Here is a 19,421-nt window from a genome sequence, read left to right on the forward strand (position 1 = left end):
AAGTCTGAGTACTTCAAAAGTTACTCAGGTAAACACCCAGCTAACTTGCTTTGTGTTCGAATACACATAAGCGTTTTTTTTTTTTAAAACGGGACGCTAGAAAATGCATTGATACCTATGGTACAGTGCGTTTTCATGCAAAGCGCGCCGTACCATAGGAATCAATGCATTTTCTAGCGTCCTGTTTAAAAAAAACGCTTATGTGTATTCGAACCCTTTGGGTGGCGTCATTTGCTCAGAAATTAAACCCTTATGTCCAGCAGAGGACACTTGTGCACACACACACACACACACACACACACACACACACACGCACACCATCTAAACCCAGGGTTTGAGCTTTGGAATCACAGCCTGTCAATCATCAAATTTAATTGACAGGCCAGGTGGTCGAGCAACATATGGCCTGAGACTAAGACAGTGTGCGGCATCACCATGGAAACCAGCACCACAGACGACACATATATTTTTCCGTTTACGGCACAAGCTTCTACTCTCCGCCGACATGGACCCCTCTTTGACAGCAAGGTCGTTAAATGATAACGCTACTATATTTAGCAACTAACCCAAAGGCCTCAAGTGCAAGCAACTCCGTAAAGAGAAACAGAAATAATTCTTTGCTTCATAAGGAAAAGATTATTTTCCCCTTCTAAAAAAGCATATGAAAACAGCAGAACCAAAACAATAAAAAAAAAAAAAAAAAAAGAAGTAGTCAGAATGACTGATGACTTTGTTTCAATGATGCAATACTGGCAGTGTCCACATGGGGGCAGCATATCCCAGGGATTTTAGGACCAACAGCATTCTTGTAAACAAAAGTCCTCTGAGTCCTGTTTTTCGGGCTGATTACCATGCAGCCTTCTCCATCTCATTTTGTGGTTGTTTGGAGTACGTGTGTGTGTGTGGGGGGGGGGGGGGTGGGGGCCGTGGGGCGAGGAGTTGTTGGGGTTCATGATGCAGGCAGCACCTGGGCGATGGTGTCGCGGGCACTCTGACTCAGCCTCTCGGGGAACTTGACCTCGAACTCGACGACGAGGTCGCCACGGCGCTCTGGGTTCTTGGGCAGCGGGAGACCCTCCCCCGTGACGCGGCGCTTCATGCCGGGCCGCACGACGTCCTGCATCGTCACGGCGATGGTGCGCCCGTCCAGCGTAGGGGCGTTCACAGTGCAGCCACAGAGAGCCTGAGAGAGGGGAAGAGGGACATTACAACGTTACGCTTTTGGTTTATTTATTTATTGCTTGTTTGTTGTTAATTTGCTGTAGTGTACAGTGTATCCTTAGTATGACTGCTTTGCCAAATAGACACCTTTTGAATTAGAGAGAGAAAGATAGAAAAAGAAAGATAGAGATAGAGAGAATGAAATAACAACAGGCAGAAGGGGGCAGGGGGAGAGAGAGTACCATAGACACATCCCTCCCATGAGATCTACAGGCATGTACCATAGAATTAGTCCCCAACACACCCCAAGTCAACTAGCTAATCTTAGGGAACAAGTTGTAACAGGTGTGACAGAAACAGGTAAGGCGAGGTTGAGGCCAGAGTCCAGCGAGAGACTCCACAGGTATTTATGCACACCTCTCCCTATCTGCACCAGAGAGGAGGGGCAGATAGGGTGAGAGAGGGCAGTAGAACAATTACTGACTGACATTCACTGACACAGCACTGTATCGTTTCCCTTATCTTTTCACCACAAGTAAAACACTTTTTTGTTTTTTTTTAAAGACGTCATAAACTGATACTTGGTGTGTGCCAATATCTTTTTACCCTGGAGGACATTGTGTATAACTGACTCTTCGTTCTAGGGATTTTCAAAGACAAACCAGAGCCTGTAGAACCCAAACACGCCTCCTCCATGCTCAGGTGTGTGTGTGTGTGCGTGTGCGAGTGCGAGTGTGTGCATTTTTTAAATGGTTTCAGGCTAAACCCACTCAACACTGCTATCAACTGAGGCTGCCCAAACAAAGAGGGAGTTATGGAAACAAAGAACATTCTAGAGTGCCTGGGATGACATCTGAAAAAATGACATCTGTGCTTTTGTCCAGTTTGAAAAAAAAGGGATATCTCTACATTGATTGGACAAAAAGTGGTTCTTAAGATGACTGACAGGGTCAGAGGTGAAAAGGTCACTCACCTCCCTGAGTGTGATCTTGGCCGGGTAGACCACGTCGGAGCCGTCGCGCCGGAACACTGCATGCGGCTTGTCCTTTACGACAAAGACTACGTCGGCGGGGAGGTTGGTGGGCGTCTCGTCACCCTCGCCGGGGAAGGTGATCTTGGTGCCCTCCTTCCAGCCGCGCTTAATCTCCACCGCCAGGATCTTGTCCTCGGAGCTCGTGCCGCGCCCGTCTGCGTTCAGGCGCCTCCGGGAGATCTTCATCTTCTTGGTGCAGCCCACGATCACGTCCTCCAGGCTCACGCTCAGATCGTGCACCACCGGCGGGTCCTTCTTCCTCTGCCCCGTGCCGCCCATCCTCCCCGAGGGGAAGGACATGCCGGGCATGCCGCCCATGCCACCCATGCCGCCCATCCCGGGCATGCCGCCCATGCTGGCAAAGTTGGCGAAGGGGTCGTCTGTGCCCATGCCGTCCATGCCGCCGTTGGGCCCAAATAGGACGTCGAAGGCGCTGCGGCCGCCGAAGAACTCGGAGAACATGGCGTGGGGGTCGCCCTGGAAGGTGTAGGAGAAGTTGGGGCCCATGCCGGGACCGCCAAAGCCCCCGCCGCCGCCCCCGGGGGTGCCACCCTTAAGGCCTGTGAGTAGAGAGAGAGAAGAAGAGAGGAGGGAGGGAGAGAGAGAGAGGAGGGAGGGAGAGAGAGAGAGGAGTGAAGGGAGAGAGAGAGAGAGAGAGAGAGGAGTGAAGGGAGAGAGAGAGAGCCGATAGAGAGGATGAGAGGAGAGAGAGAGAGAAGAAGAGAGGAGGGAGGGAGAGAGAGAGAGCCGATAGAGAGGATGAGAGGAGAGAGAGAGAGAAGAGAGGAGGGAGGGAGAGAGAGAGAGCAGATAGAGAGGATGAGAGGAGAGAGAGAGAGAGCAGATAGAGAGGATGAGAGGAGAGGAGGAGAAGAGAGAGGAGGGAGGGAGAGAGAGAGAGGAGTGAAGGGAGAGAGAGAGAGCCGATAGAGAGGATGAGAGGAGAGAGAGAGAGAAGAAGAGAGGAGGGAGAGAGAGAGAGCCGATAGAGAGGATGATAGGAGAGAGAGAGAGAAGAAGAGAGGAGGGAGGGAGAGAGAGAGAGCCGATAGAGAGGATGAGAGGAGAGGAGGAGAAGAGAGAGGAGGGAGAGAGAGAGAGAGAGGAGTGAAGGGAGAGAGAGAGAGCCGATAGAGAGGATGAGAGGAGAGAGAGAGAGAAGAAGAGAGGAGGGAGAGAGAGAGAGCCGATAGAGAGGATGATAGGAGAGAGAGAGAGAAGAAGAGAGGAGGGAGGGAGAGAGAGAGAGCCGATAGAGAGGATGAGAGGAGAGAGAGAGAGAAGAGAGGAGGGAGGGAGAGAGAGAGAGCAGATAGAGAGGATGAGAGGAGAGGAGGAGAAGAGAGAGGAGGGAGGGAGAGAGAGAGAGGAGTGAAGGGAGAGAGAGAGAGCAGATAGAGAGGATGAGAGGAGAGAAGTAGAAGAAGAGAGAGGAGGGAGGGAGAGAGAGGATGAGAGGAGAGAAGGAGAAGAAGAGAGAGGAGGGAGGGAGAGAGAGAGAGGATGAGAGGGAGTCAGTAAGGAGGGCCATTTAGGGGACCCCTTTAACTGGACTCAGTAGAACAGGACTTCAACCAAACAGGAAGTGCTGTGTTCATGACATGACTAGGATGAGACAACAAGTGTGTAAAGTGTGTGTGTGTGTGTGTGTGTGTGTGTGTGGACTGTGTGTGTGTGTGGACTGTGTGTGTGTGTGTGTGGACTGTGTGTGTGTGTGTGTGTGTGTGGACTGCGTGTGTGTGTGTGGACTGTGTGTGTGTGTGTGTGTGGACTGCGTGTGTGTGTGTGGACTGTGTGTGTGTGTGTGTGTGGACTGCGTGTGTGTGTGTGGACTGTGTGTGTGTGTGTGTGTGTGTGTGTGTGTGTGTGTGTGTGTGTGTGTGTGTGTGTGTGGACTGCGTGTGTGTGTGTGGACTGTGTGTGTGTGTGTGTGTGTGTGTGTGTGTGTGTGTGTGTGTGTGTGTGGACTGCGTGTGTGTGTGTGGACTGTGTGTGTGTGTGTGTGTGGACTGCGTGTGTGTGTGTGGACTGCGTGTGTGTGTGTGGACTGTGTGTGTGTGTGTGTGTGTGTGTGTGTGTGTGTGTGTGTGTGTGTGGAGGGTTATGTGTGATGGAGAGGAAGTGTTTCACAAGAAGAGCAACATAAAAACAGGGTGGGGAGGACTGTTAGACTTTATACGTAGAAACAGGTACGTCTGAGAGGAAAGTGAGCCATATTACAAAATCCTACAATTTGGGACTGACCACCAAGAAGACTGACATACATTTTAAAATCTGAATTTCTGGTCAAATTTGGTACTAGAAAAGTAGTCTCTCTCTGAGAAACGATCTTTACATGTTGACATGCGCAACACACTTTCTGAAAACGTTAATGAGTCATTATGAATTCATTTTTGGATCCCCATCGTCTTCCACAAAGTGGTCACTAATCTTCCTAGGGTCCACACAGAAACAACAGTAAAAAAGACAACAAATCAATAAGACAAGGAATGCAATAAAAGCCAAATATAAAGATAAGAAAATAGGTGAAATTACTATTATCTTTATCTGGCTGTTTCTACCGAAACTGAAAGAAACTATAGTCACTTTCAAAAGTTTCTTTACGCTTATTGAGGTAAAAAGACACAGGTCTATCCCTGTAGTTATCCTTTCCATGTTGTCAGACACTTATTACTACGTGTGGATGGAAGGATTTGCATAGTTGCATTTGTTGGATAATGAGAGTCTGACTAGTCTACATGCGAGTTCAGGCGGTACGTTTCCGTTCATGAACTTGCTGGCAGAGTCCCGGGGACGTTCCAAGCCTCCACCCATTTGTGACGCGCGGACTCGAAGTTTCCAGCAGACTCGCGTCTATCCAGAGGGCAAAACCGCCGTGACCAATCCAGGGATACCATTATATCCATATATTTAATGTACCATCACCTAACTCTGTATCCGAATGCTAACCTATAAGTGTACATGGATCGTCATTTGTTTCACTTCTGCAAGTCTGCTACTAGTCCTACTGTGTTTCGTTTGTAGCCAACTGTATGGCAATGACTAACTGTTAAATAACGTATGTAGAAGCTTGACGCGTTGCTATTCTGGGTCAACCGCGTTTCGGATTAAAGTCAGCTTATGCATGCAGGATCTTGCACACACTCGCCTAGTTCTAAATGTCATGAATGCCCCCAATTTTTGCTGTGCGTGTTAAAGCACATGGTGTAATGGTATTTGCCACTGCCATAAATGCGAACGTTACTGTTAATTTTGACAGGGGTTAACGATGCTGTTACTTAGACAGGAGTTCACTGGGCAGATCGACGTTATATTTTTAAAGATATGATCAACATTATTCATACGTAGACAGTCTTTGGATAAGACAAAACAAAATGACCCACCTTCTTCCCCAAATCTGTCGTAAATGTCTTTCTTTTTTGAGTCGCTAAGTACATCGTATGCCTCAGCGATTTCTTTGAATTTCTCCTCGGCGTCTGGCGACTTGTTTTTGTCCGGATGATAGCGCAGAGCCTGCTTGCGATAAGCCTTCTTGATCTCATCGTCCGATGCACCTTTCTGTATTCCCAAAACGCTGTAGTAATCTTTACCCATTTTCACCATCGGGCTTCACTTAAGCGAGTTTATCAGCCGGATCTACTAAGTGTGTTAGCTAGTTAGCTAACTTAATGTCAAGTTCGACGACAGTAATACAAACTAAATGCCCCACGTCATGCACTTATGTGCGCGAGTTCAACCGACCTAATATTGAAACGATAGTATTAATAAACTTTTCTAGAGGTATTATCCGCTTGCAAGTGCCAGTGAGTTCGTAACTCAACGAGCTGTCAGATGAGCAACCTAACACTCCAGTTTATGAAGACCTCCTTCTTTGCCTCTCTCAACTATATAGGCAGGCAGCAACTTCGAGAATATTCTGCAAGATCCAAGCGCTTCCGAAACTAGTCAGTTTCTTCTGTTTATTCTAAACAATATGACAACCCCGCCCCTTACGTAGCGTCACACTACAACAGTCGAGCAGACACGCCCTTATTGGAACGACTGACCAAATCGCGCAACACCACCGTCTCGCACAAACTCATTAGTCTATCATGGCAAGGAAACTGCACATTGTGGACTTGATTACATTGAAATGGCCAGGGACAATTCAATTGGACAGTTGATCAGTTATATTACATTCCTTATAACTTGTACATAACGAACCAATCAAGTAATGCCATGCACGCCCATAAGCTGATGGTAAATGCAGTCTTGAGAGGGGCGTTTGTATAAATACCTCTAATTATATGACATCAGTCACAAGTAAAAGTAATTTAATATTTGAAGGACATGATGAAAAGGAGCCTTCAGATGGATGAGTAGGCTACCCTCAGTGATAGAAATGGAAAGTTATACCCCTAACCCCTTTATTTTAGTAATTTACAATCGATACTTGTCCTTCAAAAAAAAAAAAAAACACTATTATTGAAGGTCTGACTAAATTGTAATTTATTCTACCAAAACATTTGCATGCACATTAAGGTTCTGACTGGGGTAGACTTAACATTTCATGTAAGACTTATAAAGCTAATAGGATTTTGGTGTCTGGTAGGTGGGTCATTTAATTAAATTTAATTCGTTCACATTCATCGGTCCATTCTGCAATGCCTCACGCCCATTGGCTGCTTTCGTGGGACTTAGTGCACTGTCTCTAAACTGATGCGCCTCTTCGTCTAATGATTGGCTCATTCCGCTGTCATCCAGCTTGGATGAACAGGACTTTAAACTGTCACCATGAAGCACTACGAGGTAAGACAGTGTTATCTTCATCGGTTTTTATGTGAAAGATGTAAATAGTCATGAAAGTAATCAGTCAAATGATGTCGTGTATTCAGGCAGTCTTTAGTGCTTGTTTTTGATTCGCATAGTTGAACACTTGTTAAATCATAGGTTAGTATTAATGCTTAGGGAAACTGCCAGGCTTTTGTCACCCTGTAGGGATTGCCACATTGTGGTTGAGAAACAAATAGGGGCCTGTTTGACTCTTGATACAGATGAGCCTGTCATCGTATTTTAAGTGCTCATACGATAAATCCCATATACACTACAGCTTTAATCTAGGAAGTACATTTAGCAATCCCCAGCGTGAACTGATTTGCTTGCTAGCTGCCTAGCTATACTGTTGTGTTGTCCTGGATTGTGGTTAACATAGCCTGCTAGCCTGCTAGCCAACCAGCGTGTGCCTACACAAAATAATGATATCACTAAACAACAAACTCGACGGTATACAGACAATGCTATATTGATGGTACATTTTAATTAAAATGTTCAATTCTGGACATATAGTTACCATTGTGCGGGGAGGAGTTGCCCCCGGCACAGTGACAGCAACATTGTCGTGTAACTGTTAGCCATTCATTGGTTAATCTAAAAGCCTAGCCAAGGACATAGTTAGCTAGCGTATGAAAGATACACAATGAATTAAGTGTGAATGAGACACATGATTAAGTAGCATGCAACTTTCAAAGATGTGGCGAAATTTGCACACCATGATGTGCAACCCAGCTATGACGTTTGCAGGCGAACCGCCAGAACTAGCGCGACAGCTTTTCAGACTTGCTTTACCGGTCTCCGCTATGTACATTAAATACAGGTTATTTTAGTTTGTTCTACTGGGAGAAAGATTTGTAGTGGTTTCTTGCAACAGTCACATTTTCGTTTCGTGAGCACACTGTAGACAGTCATGTTAGTAATAATCCGTTAACTCCGTTGACACGAGTGAGTTAGTGACCTGAAGCTGAACAGTGACGACCTTAATAGAAGTGACTTGCATAGCACTAGCGAAAAGAGCGTTATCTCAGAAACATGGACGTATCCAACTCCGGAAATGCCTGTTCGGTGTTGGGTAATCTTTGTTAATATTTAAACCGGTAACAAATTAGTATATGCATTTCAGCATGTAAAAACACTAACGTAACATACACGAATACAGATGTCCAGGGTAATATGAAAAGTATTAAAGCCAATGTGTTTTTTGGAATGTGATGGAAAGCAGTGCAACAGCAACAACCTTTTTAGTAGGACTGTCCACACGGGGACGGCAGAGCGCACTGATTATGTAGCTGTCAACACGTTGCCAGAGTAAAGTTTGGTGAGCGAGATAGGAAGAAGAGCGAACATTGTTTACAAGCTGCGTCATAGTATGCATCAATAACAGACCATAGTAGAACTACTGAGTGTGTCTGAATTAGCCTAGTTGTAAAAGACTCACCTCATCCCTTGTAAAGTTTTGAGGGCGTAAGGCATGGTCATGCCCTGTGCCGAGCCCGGAACTTAACAATTGCATAATTCCAATGCACTGAAACGTAAACGTAAACATAACTTTAACATTAAAAGAAACCTCTAAGTAAGCCTGTCTCTCTCTCACTCGACGGCTGTCTGCAGATTGAGTGCGTTCGTGGATCTGCGCGCAGGCGCTGTCAGAAAAGAGCTGATGATGGCATGAACAGCTGGACGGTGCTCTGTCATTTGATCTGAGGAGTGTGACGGCCCATCTCTCTTTCTCTCTCTCTCTCTCTCTCTCTCTCTCTCTTTCGCTCTCTCTCTCGTATCCCTCACACTCATATGCAATGTAGGTTATAAATAAGCAGTACACATGCTATCTGGAACACTGATTGACGTGACTAGGAAGGAAGTGGTGTGTGTGTGTGTGTGTGTGTGTGTGTGTGTGTGGGGGGGGGGGGGGGGGGGGTGGTAAATCTTAAATCACTCAAGACATCAATCCATCTATCTGAACCACATGAGCGAGTGCCTCCTCTCATCCCAAGTCCACTCCAGCCAGTGTGTGTTTGGATGTGAATGTTTTAAAAAGTTGTTATAGCAACAAGCCTCCCTCCAGGGTCTGTGTTGAAGCCATGAGCGACTGCTATCTCTCTCTCTTTTCCCCTCTCTCTCTCTCGCCCTCCCTCTATCTCTCTGTCTTCCTCCCATTTATCTCTCGCTCTCTTTCTCTATCTCTGTCTTGGGTGATCCGATCACAAGTGGACAGCTCTAAGTACAGATGTGAATGCACTTAAGAAGTGTTGAGATCCGACTTGGGTGTGTGTGTGTTTAAGACGATGTTCACACCTGGTATTAACATTAGTCCTGGGTGGTCCCATCGCAAGTGCACAGTTCTAAGTAGGTCAGTTCACACCTGTCATTAGAATTCATCTTGAGTGTCCACTTGTGTTCGGATATCACTTCTCAATTCAATACTAACAACAATAACAAAATAGCATTAGCTCACAGTAGCCTATGACGGTGGGGAAAAAAATGCTCTATTACTTTGCTAGCTGTAGGCTTAGTCCTTTACAAGCCACTGTCTTATCAGGTGCTGCTGCCTTTCCTCTTAGTTGTCCATAGGAAAAATGGCAAGTAGTGCAAAGATGTTTTGGTGGTGTATTATTGAGTCTAAACAGTTCTCATAAAGTCCGATGACATTTGGAGTATGTACTTTGTGCCCAGCCTTCACATTTAAGTTAGCTTTTAAATTATCTCCTGGTTTCAGTAGTATGGTAATGTGGATGGGGATAGTTATCTGTGTGTGTGTGTGCATGGTTTAGAGGGGAGTAGTGTGTGTGTGCGTTTTTGTATGTGTGTGTGTGTGTGTGTGTGTGGGGGGGGGGGGGTAGAAGAATTATTTGTGTTTTTCCAGTGTGGGGGCGGGGGGGTTGTAGGAGACTATAACGTCATGGTGAAGTGAGGCTGTCCATGTGTTTGCGTGCATTGCTCATACACAACCAGCAGATAAAATTAGCTTGCGTTGCATGTGTGGTTTGGGGCTAGCCCTGGGACGTTGTGCAGGGTGTCGGTATGGTGGTATCAGGTGAAAGGTCATAGGTCACAGTAGAGGCTGTAAAGGGGTATTTCCCCTCCAATGTTACATGACTTCAAACAGCAGCACAGGGAAAAAATAAAAAAGAAGCTGGGGGCACACCTCCCGCTGTAAAATCCACTGCAGTCACTGAGTGGATCTGGAAACTTCCGTCTGTGTGTGTGTGTGTGTGTGTGTGTGTGTCCGTGTGTGTGTGTGTGTGTGTGTGTGTGTGTGTGTGTGTGTGTGTGTGTGTGTGTGTCTGTGTGTGTGTGTGTGAGAGAGAGAGAGACAAAGCACTTTTAAAATACAACATTCCAATCTCTGACCGGAAAGCCTGTGTGTGACATTGACGTAGAGGGCACAACATAAAGGTGAAGGAAAACAGATAAACAGATAAACATCGATGAAGAGTTGTGGTGGAAGGGCAGTATCGGAGAGACCTAATAGCTCTGAACGAGAGGGGGGGCGGGGGGGGGGGGCATGGATGAGGGTGGGGATGGGGACATGGATGAGGGTGGGGACGTGAAACAGGGTGGAGAGAGTGAAAGGGGGGAGAAAAGAGAGAGTCGAGAGTGGAAGAGGGGAAGAATGAGCAAGTTAGAGAAAGAGCAAGCGCTGTAGAGCAAGTGAGAGAAGAAAAAAAGAGAGACAGAGCGAGCAAGAGAGAGAGAGAGAGAGAGAGAGAGAGAGAGAGAGAGCAAGTGTGTGAGGGAGAGATTTATTTCCACAGCTGAGCGAGCGTGCCACTGTCAACCACTCCGTTGTCGCCTGACAGAGAGAGAGAGAGAGAAAGAGAGAGAGAGAGAGGGAGAAAGAGGGAGAGAGAGGGAGGGAGACCAACAGAGAGAGAGAAAATAACTGAATGCAGTAGGTGGGGGGAACACAGGACAGGAGGATAGAAGTGAAAAACAAACTAGAGCCACTTGCAGTGGAGGACACAGACAGACAGACAGACAGACAGATAGATAGATAGAGAGAGAGACAGGTAAGTAGACAGACAGACAGATAGAGAGACAGGTAAGTAGACAGACAGATAGATAGACAGAAAGACAGAAAGAAGACATGGATGCTCTAGCCCTGGAGGCCACGTCGCCCAAAAAGCCCCAGAATGGGCCCCTGGTGACGGGCCTTCCCACCCCCACGCCTGCCAAGCGCAAGCCCACTAAGAAAGCTAAAAAAGCTGTTGTCTTTTTCGAGGTGGAAATTCTGGACGCCAAGACTAAGGACAAGCTCTGCTTCCTGGACAAGGTAAGGAAGACAAAGTTGTTGTGTTTTTTATTTATATTTATACATTTTAAGAAGATTGAGAACTTAATGAGATCATGTTTTTTCTTTGCTCTGGATTTATATTTCGTAAATTGTGTGTTGGTGTCGCTGTCGGACTTGTTCAGAATATGACGTTACACATGAGAGATTAGGCTACACAGCTGTTTTAATCATCTGTGATCTTTATAAGGCAAATTTTATGATTGTTGAATAAATAGCACAGGCAAATTGCACGCTGCTGCTGCTACCGTATGTTGCCAAGTATAGCTCAGAGCCCCTAGCCAGAGCAGAAGTTTACATTCACAAGCTGTGTGTGTGTGTGTGTGTGTGTGTGTGTGTGTGTGTGTGTGTGTGTGTGATTGTGTAAAGGGGAACCCATCCAAAAGTGGGCAGGGAACCCTGCATGATCAGTTTGCCCTTACTACCAAAAGCAACTGTTGAATTGCTTGTTTTTTTTCATTTGGTTTTGTGACAAATCTGGACACTGACCTGTGTGGTCGGTTCGCGTGCCGTGTCAAAGCCCGCTAGCTTGCTAACCCTGGGGGCGGCAGTACCTGACACCTTTTTGGATGGGTTTAAAAGTGTCTCAGCACTTGAGGCAGTGTGTGTGTGTGTGTGTGTGTGTGTGGGGGGGGGGGGGGGGGGTTGTTACTAGGAGTGTCCGGAAGCCATTCCGTGGGATTAGCAGGGGATCTCTGGACGAGTTCTCGGCCTAACGGAGGTTCCAAGCCATGACATTGGCGGAAAGAAAGCCTCTGCCTTTGTGATGTCATGCAGAATGTTTGTGGCAAGAGCCTTATGATGTCATAATGGCCGTTTGCGATGTCATCATTATCAGATAACTGTGCAGAAAGATACGTCGATCTTACTCCCTTTATCCCTGGCACCAGTCTGGCAAAACATGACCTGGACAGCTTGGGCTCAGACTTGACCTTTTGACCTGCTGCAGATAAGTCTCAAGCCCCAGTCAGTATGGTGGTGTAACGTGGCCAAAGGCACAATCACCTCATAGGGTATCCCTGCTTTTTATAACTTTAGGAGAATGATGGACAACATGCCTAAAAGACACGGACTATGTGACTGGTTTAGAACCCCTTCAAATTACGTTTGCAGCACTGCTTGCCTAGACTAAAGTATACTGTACTATACTATAGGTAAATAAAAGACTAAATAAACTGTTGATTGAGAGTGTTTGACAGACAGCATCTAAGCCACTGTAGAAAGGCCCTTGTTAAGCTTAATTTCTAGCCGCTTAATGGTCATTGTTGACCGCTGATAGTGTAATATAGGATGACTGGGCTTAAATCTTTGAAAATTACGCAGAAAGTCAGACAAGTCTGTCTACAAGTTTTGTTTATTATGTTATTCTTCAGATACATTTGAGTAAAACCCTTAATGAATATTAAACTGGCAATGTCTTGTAAGTGTAGGCTAACCTTAGCCAATGGGTACAGTGCTGTGCAGTGAGTGAACCTCACTCCCGACACCTTAAGAGACGCCCTAGGGACAGACACGCATGGGTTTAAGCCTCCTTGCTAGCACGCATTGGCTCAGAAGTCAAAAGAAGTAGGTTACTTTATGATGGAAGCAGATTGTTCAATCTCGTTTTTGTAGAGATCTGTGTCATCCAACGTTCAGATGTGGCTCTAATGTTTGTTGTTGTTGATGTTGTTGTTGTTGTATATATTTATCGTGCCCCATCATGTTGTGTAAAAGGACTGTGAGGGAGCGCCTGCGGACAGAATAGTTCAAAAGGTCCAGACGAGCGGTTTAGCTCTGTATCAGAAAGACTCCATCTCCATCCATAATAACACGCTTGAGAGCGGAATAACCCCTTTTGGAAAAGGGTCATGTGATGATTCAGGGAAGCATGTGCTGTGAAACATGATGATATCATCACACACACACACACACACACACACACACACACACAAACATATGCTGTGAATCATAAACCCGGGGGCCCAGAGAGCTTAGGCATGGTCTCTCTGAGGAGCCTCCGACACTAGGAAAAGGATGAGCGTACACAAACTGGGAAAAAGTGTGTGTGTGTGTGTGTGTGTGTAAAATGTTTGACAGCCCTGCTGTCCGGAGGTTCACCACATCGTCTTATCTCGTCATGCACTTGGCAAATGCGTGTCTATAAACTAGCACCCAACTAGAGCGCACACCCACACTCAAAATGTCTGCTTATCAGACAAAGTTTCTCGATCACAAAAGCACCCAACCTTACACACACACACACCTTCTGCTTCATGTTCCCCACACACACACACAAACACACACACACAGAGACAAACACAGACAAACACACACACTCTCCCTGGCCTCCTCCTCTCTCATATCTTATGTTTTGATTGACAGGTGGAGCCCAATGCTACTATTGGAGAGATCAAGTCTATGTTCACAAAGAGCCGTAAGTACAACCTATTCTGTTGTAGCCATAACAACCAGCCACAGGCCTCACTCGTCATCAAAGTAGCACCCCCAAACTTGCCCATTAGACACCTTAAGTCGTGTACAATCATCATCAAGTGTGACCTGCCATCTTAAAAGGCAATCCAGGCATTTATAACATTTTAGTATATTCTTGGTATACTAGTCATCTTTGGCCGTCAAAAGGTATTTGTAAAACTTTGAGGAGTGAAGTTTTTTTTATTTGCAGGCCATTCCAGAATTATACTGTGCCGATCTAGAATTTACATTGACTACCAATTAAAACAGTCGCTTGAGTTCATTATCACATCATCAAATGGAACCTTCAGGTACCCATATTCTAATCGCGTGTTTGTGATGTCACTCCTCAACGGCTCTTCCAGTTGGTTGGTCAGTTGCAGTCTGTTAGTCTGTGACCAGTCTGTCAGTCAGCATTAGGCCTAGAACTCCATGGCCCCTGCGGGATTTAGTGTCAGCGAACGGGATTTCCTCATTAGCACAATTCCTGGGACAGAAGGTGGGACTTAAAAGGTGAAATTGGAGCATAGCTGCTTTTAACTCCGGTCCGGTCCTCAGCTTTCGCTCACACACCCATGTGTCCTGCTCCCTGATCCTCCGCTGGGGCTCTTAGGCTTGGGCTATGAACACATCGCACAGAGACACTACAGTTTTTTAGTTTTTTTAAGTATTAAAAGTTTAGGATCAATGATTTGACATATAAGCGCGACTCCTGTGCTGTGAACAAGCTTGCTCCTCAATCCAGCATGACATATACCAGTAGAGGTGCATATATACCAGCAGAGGTGCATATATACCAGCAGAGGTGCCTACCGTAAATCCTCAAATTGTGGCCGGGGCTTGTATTTGCTTAGGCTGCACAGCGCACGGGCCTTTATTTGGGGCAGTCTTGTATTAGGGGCAGGCCTTTATTTCTTACTTATCTTCTGTTATAGAATTTTAAAATTTAAATTTAATTCAATGCATATGCGTTCAACACTTCCTGCACATTGCGTATCGCTTTATGTGCGGTGTCAACGTAAAAATAAACATCAGAGTTATGGTCTCCACTGTCAGTCACGGAGGAAAAGATTTACAAAGCCTTGATTTTAATCATTTTTATAGACGCTCTATTATGCTTATCGTGGACTGTAAAAATGTATTCAACGAGCTGGTTTGATATCCGGCCTAACTTTCTTTCTACCTCCACCTGCTAGTCGTAGCCTATCGCATTCGTCTTAGGTCAATGTCAAACTTCTTTGCTGCTTTTTCTCCCGTGAGGTCGTGTGTGTGTGTGTGCGCGCGCGTGTGTGTGTGTGTCTGTGTGTGTGTCTGTGTGTGTGTCTGTGTGTGCGTCTGTGTTTCTGTGTGTCTGTGTGTCTCTGTGTGTGCACGTGTGTCTGTGTGTGTCTGTGCGCGTGTTTCTGTGTGTGTGTCTGTGTGTCACCATGTTACTCCTGTGTTTCCACCACTTTAGCTGTGGTTGCATCAGAACCATCAGGTGTTGCCATTTGTGATGATCACCTCAGCAGTCACAGCTGGAGGCCGCCGACTACATCCAATAATCTGATGTTCTGTTTTCTATTATTTCTTTCATTAATCACGAATCTTAAATCATGTTCTCTTGTTTTCCAGATCCCCAGTTCTACCCAACCAGGCAGTCTATTCGTCTTGACCCAAGTGAGTGTGAATCTTCAAAATGTTCCTCATTTTTGTTTGAGTACAGGTTCATGCACGGTTATAAAGCACAGGGTTAAGTGCTGCTGCTGAAAGCAGAATCGAGAATTTATGTATTAGGCTGTGAAGGAGTGAATGAATATACATAAATAAACACACGCACACGCACACGCACACGCACACGCACACGCACACGCACACACACACACACACACACATCAAGCTGTGAAGGAGGTAGTAAATGTGTATATATATATATATATAAACACACACAAACATTAAGCTGTGAATTTAATGCACACCACAGTGTTCTTACAACTTCGATGACATCAGAGTTTCCCTCCTGTTATTCTTTTTAGTCTTGGTTTACTGATGAGGAGGGTCCACACAGACACAGACACAGACACAGACACAGACACAGACACAGACACAGACACAGACACAGACACAGACACAGACACAGACACAGACACAGACACAGACACAGACACAGACACAAGTCTGTGGTGGCAATATTGGGCTAGTGTTTGTAGAAGTTGTTGAGTGTGATTGAATGCTGAGGCTCACTATCTATTTGCAGTAGTCAGGGCATCATTATGGCATGCACACACAACCAGTGTGAAAAGAGATTTACCTGTAGTCATTGGAGAACACTTCTGATACATCAGAACAGATATGCTAGCCTTGGTACTGGTAAGAAAATGTATCTGATGTGTATGCTATTCGAATGAGGACAAGGTGGATATCTATGGTGGTTGTTAGTTTGAAGCTGATGTCTATGGTGGGGCTGAGTGCATTGTGGGCTTGTGGTGCAGAGGGGAAGTCGCTGAAGGATGAGGACGTCCTGCAGCACCTGCCCGTGGGGACAACAGCAACCTTCTACTTCAGAGACCTGGGGGCTCAGATCAGCTGGGTTACGGTGAGTGTGTAGACACACACACCAACACACGCACACACGCACACACGCACATGTGTCCCTGCGTATTCATAGTGAGTCCACAAAAATTTGGGTTAAACCAAATTTTCCGTTCTGTTACAGCAAGTCTGGTATTTGGATGTAGGGGTGGTTCATGCGCATGCTAAGGCCTGTGCAGTCTCCCGCCATCAGTACAGGCCCACACCTGTAGAGCATAACAAACACTTCACCTGAAGGGCATTGCAAATACACAGCAACAGCTGTATTTATGGGCAACATCTTTGCCAGTCACTGTTGTGGGCTTACCGCAGTAGGCTAGTGCTAGCGGTCGCTCACAAGGTGTGTTAGCCAGTGTTAGCTGTCGCTATCGCTCACAAGCCTGTTTCCTGGGGTCTGTTAGCTAGTGCTAGCGGTCGCTCACAAGGTGTGTTAGCCAGTGTTAGCTGTCGCTATCGCTCACAAGCCTGTTTCCTGGGGTCTGTTAGCTAGTGCTAGCGGTCGCTCACAAGGTGTGTTAGCCAGTGTTAGCTGTCGCGCACAAGTGTGTTTCCTGGGGTCTGTTAGCTAGTGCTAGCAGTCGCTCACAAGGTGTGTTAGCCAGTGTTAGCTGTCGCTATCGCTCACAAGCCTGTTTCCTGGGGTCTGTGAGCTAGTGCTAGCGGTCGCTCACAAGGTGTGTTAGCCAGTGTTAGCTGTCGCTATCGCTCACAAGCCTGTTTCCTGGGGTCTGTTAGCTAGTGCTAGCGGTCGCTCACAAGGTGTGTTAGCCAGTGTTAGCTGTCGCTATCGCTCACAAGCCTGTTTCCTGGGGTCTGTGAGCTAGTGCTAGCGGTCGCTCACAAGGTGTGTTAGCCAGTGTTAGCTGTCGCTATCGCTCACAAGCCTGTTTCCTGGGGTCTGTGAGCTAGTGCTAGCGGTCGCTCACAAGGTGTGTTAGCCAGTGTTAGCTGTCGCGCACAAGTGTGTTTCCTGGGGTGTGTTTGCAGCTGCTGTTATAAACATAAATGCCCTAATGTACATACATGTGCATGGATGAGATCATTTGGTGTTCAGTGCTGCTGCTGTGTATTGCTCTTGTAAATTTGTGACAAGGACTGTCATTATTTTCTCCATTGGTCTGCTGTATTTTCCCTAGCGATTGGTAGATCATAAGTGTTACATGGGTTGTGTGTTTGTGTTTGTGTTTACACAAGTGTGTGCATTTCTGTTTGTGCGTGTTATTGGGTGGTGTCTGTCTTTCTGTCCAGCCATCTGTCTGTCTTCTGTCCAGCCATCTGCCTGTGTTTCTGTTTAGCTGTCTGTCTGTCTGTGTTTCTGTTTAGCTGTCTGTCTGTGTTTCTGTTTAGCTGTCTGCCTGTGTTTCTGTTTAGCTGTCTGTCTGCCTGTGTTTCTGTTTAGCTGTCTGTTTGCCTGTGTTTCTGTTTAGCTGTCTGCCTGTGTTTCTGTTTAGCTGTCTGTCTGTGTTTCTGTTTAGCTGTCTGTCTGTGTTTCTGTTTAGCTGTCTGTCTGTTTTTTTGTTTAGCTGTCTGTCTGCCTGTGTTTCTGTTTAGCTGTCTGTCTGCCTGTGTTTCTGTTTAGCTGTCTGCCTGTGTTTCTGTTTAGCTGTCTGTCTGTGTTTCTGTTTAGCTGTCTGTCTGTGTTTCTGTTTAGCTGTCTGTCTGTTTTTTTGTTTAGCTGTCTGTCTGTGTTTCTGTTTAGCTGTCTGTCTGCCTGTGTTTCTGTTTAGCTGTCTGTTTGCCTGTGTTTCTGTTTAGCTGTCTGCCTGTGTTTCTGTTTAGCTGTCTGTCTGTGTTTCTGTTTAGCTGTCTGTCTGTGTTTCTGTTTAGCTGTCTGTTTGCCTGTGTTTCTGTTTAGCTGTCTGTCTGCCTGTGTTTCTGTTGAGCTGTCTGCCTGTGTTTCTGTTTAGCTGTCTGTCTGTGTTTCTGTTTAGCTGTCTGTCTGTGTTTCTGTTTAGCTGTCTGTCTGTTTTTTTGTTTAGCTGTCTGTCTGCCTGTGTTTCTGTTAAGCTGTCTGTCTGTGTTTCTGTTTAGCCAGGTGTTTCTGTTTAGCTGTCTGTCTGTGTTTCTGTTTAGCCAGGTGTTTCTGTTTAGCTGTCTGTCTGTGTTTCTGTTTAGCTTGGTGTTTCTGTTTAGCTGTCTGTCTGCCTGTGTTTCTGTTTAGCTGTCTGTCTGTCTGTCTGTTTTTTTGTTTAGCTTGGTGTTTCTGTTTAGCTGTCTGTCTGTCTGTCTGTGTTTCTGTTTAGCTTGGTGTTTCTGTTTAGCTGTCTGTCTGTCTGTCTGTGTTTCTGTTTAGCTTGGTGTTTCTGTTTAGCTGTCTGCCTGTGTTTCTGTTTAGCTGTCTGTCTGTCTGTTTTTTTGTTTAGCTAGGGGTTTCTGTTTAGCTGTCTGTCTGTCTGTGTTTCTGTTTAGCTTGGTGTTTCTGTTTAGCTGTCTGTCTGTGTTTCTGTTTAGCTGTCTGTCTGTCTGTGTTTCTGTTTAGCTGTCTGTGTTTCTGTTTAGCTTGGTGTTTCTGTTTAGCTGTCTGTCTGTCTGTGTTTCCGTTTAGCTTGGTGTTTCTGTTTAGCTGTCTGTCTGTCTGTGTTTCTGTTTAGCTTGGTGTTTCTGTTTAGCTGTCTGTCTGTCTGTGTTTCTGTTTAGCTTGGTGTTTCTGTTTAGCTGTCTGTCTGTCTGTGTTTCTGTTTAGCTTGGTGTTTCTGTTTAGCTGTATCAGTTTTTCTGTTTAGCTGTTTTTCTGTTTGGTCTCTCCTCATGTTCATGTGCTAATTTGTTTTTCGGAACCCCAAGCCAACCCCATGTCACATGAGAGGGAGCGAGAGACATAGAGTTTTAGATGTGGAGAGAGAGAGGGGGGGAAGAGAGGAATTGGGAGAGAGACCTAGAGTTTGTGATGTGGAGAGAGGGGGGGGGGGGGGAGGAATTGGGAGGGGGGCAAGACAGGGACATGTGTGAGCGCCCCCACTCCCAAATGTGGTCAGGGGACGGATATATTTAAACCGGCTGGAAACATGGGAGCAGACCAGGAACGCAAGGACTGCGTTCGCTGGGGGACAGGTGCAGAGGATTGTGGGAGAGTGCCTGCGTCTGGTACAGAGAGAGAGG

General features: G+C 46.1%; 2 protein-coding genes across 2 annotated transcripts in view; one reads left to right on the forward strand and one right to left on the reverse strand.

Annotated features, from left to right (window-relative positions):
• Positions 1-210: 210 nt before the first annotated feature.
• dnajb1b (DnaJ heat shock protein family (Hsp40) member B1b) lies at positions 211-6,046 on the reverse strand. Its single transcript, XM_080852541.1, has 3 exons — positions 5,578-6,046; positions 2,135-2,754; positions 211-1,183 (listed from the first exon to the last, which is right to left on the reverse strand). The coding sequence occupies exons 1-3, from the start codon at positions 5,795-5,797 to the stop codon at positions 950-952; spliced, it is 1,074 nt and encodes a 357-aa protein (XP_080708667.1). The 5' UTR covers positions 5,798-6,046; the 3' UTR covers positions 211-949.
• Positions 6,047-10,736: 4,690 nt separating this feature from the next.
• tecrb (trans-2,3-enoyl-CoA reductase b) overlaps positions 10,737-19,421 on the forward strand; it is a 14,616-nt gene continuing 5,931 nt past the window's right edge. The window contains exons 1-4 of the mRNA XM_080854116.1: positions 10,737-11,279; positions 13,662-13,713; positions 15,366-15,410; positions 16,223-16,326. Of these exons, the coding sequence (XP_080710242.1) occupies positions 11,094-11,279; positions 13,662-13,713; positions 15,366-15,410; positions 16,223-16,326 (387 nt within the window). The 5' untranslated portion in view covers positions 10,737-11,093. The remainder of the gene's footprint in view (positions 11,280-13,661; positions 13,714-15,365; positions 15,411-16,222; positions 16,327-19,421) is intronic.

Source organism: Sprattus sprattus, assembly GCF_963457725.1.
Source record: "Sprattus sprattus genome assembly, chromosome: 1".
Taxonomy (NCBI): domain Eukaryota; kingdom Metazoa; phylum Chordata; class Actinopteri; order Clupeiformes; family Clupeidae; genus Sprattus; species Sprattus sprattus.

Excerpts from the sequence above, each read along its gene's own strand:
- dnajb1b (XM_080852541.1), bottom strand. The coding sequence starts at position 5,797 with ATGGTGAAAATGGGTAAAGATTACTACAGCGTTTTGGGAATACAGAAA. Across the intron at positions 2,755-5,577 it reads CGACAGATTTGGGGAAGAAG|GCCTTAAGGGTGGCACCCCC; the intron begins GTGGGTCATTTT and ends CTCTACTCACAG. Across the intron at positions 1,184-2,134 it reads CCAAGATCACACTCAGGGAG|GCTCTCTGTGGCTGCACTGT; the intron begins GTGAGTGACCTT and ends CCCCTCTCTCAG.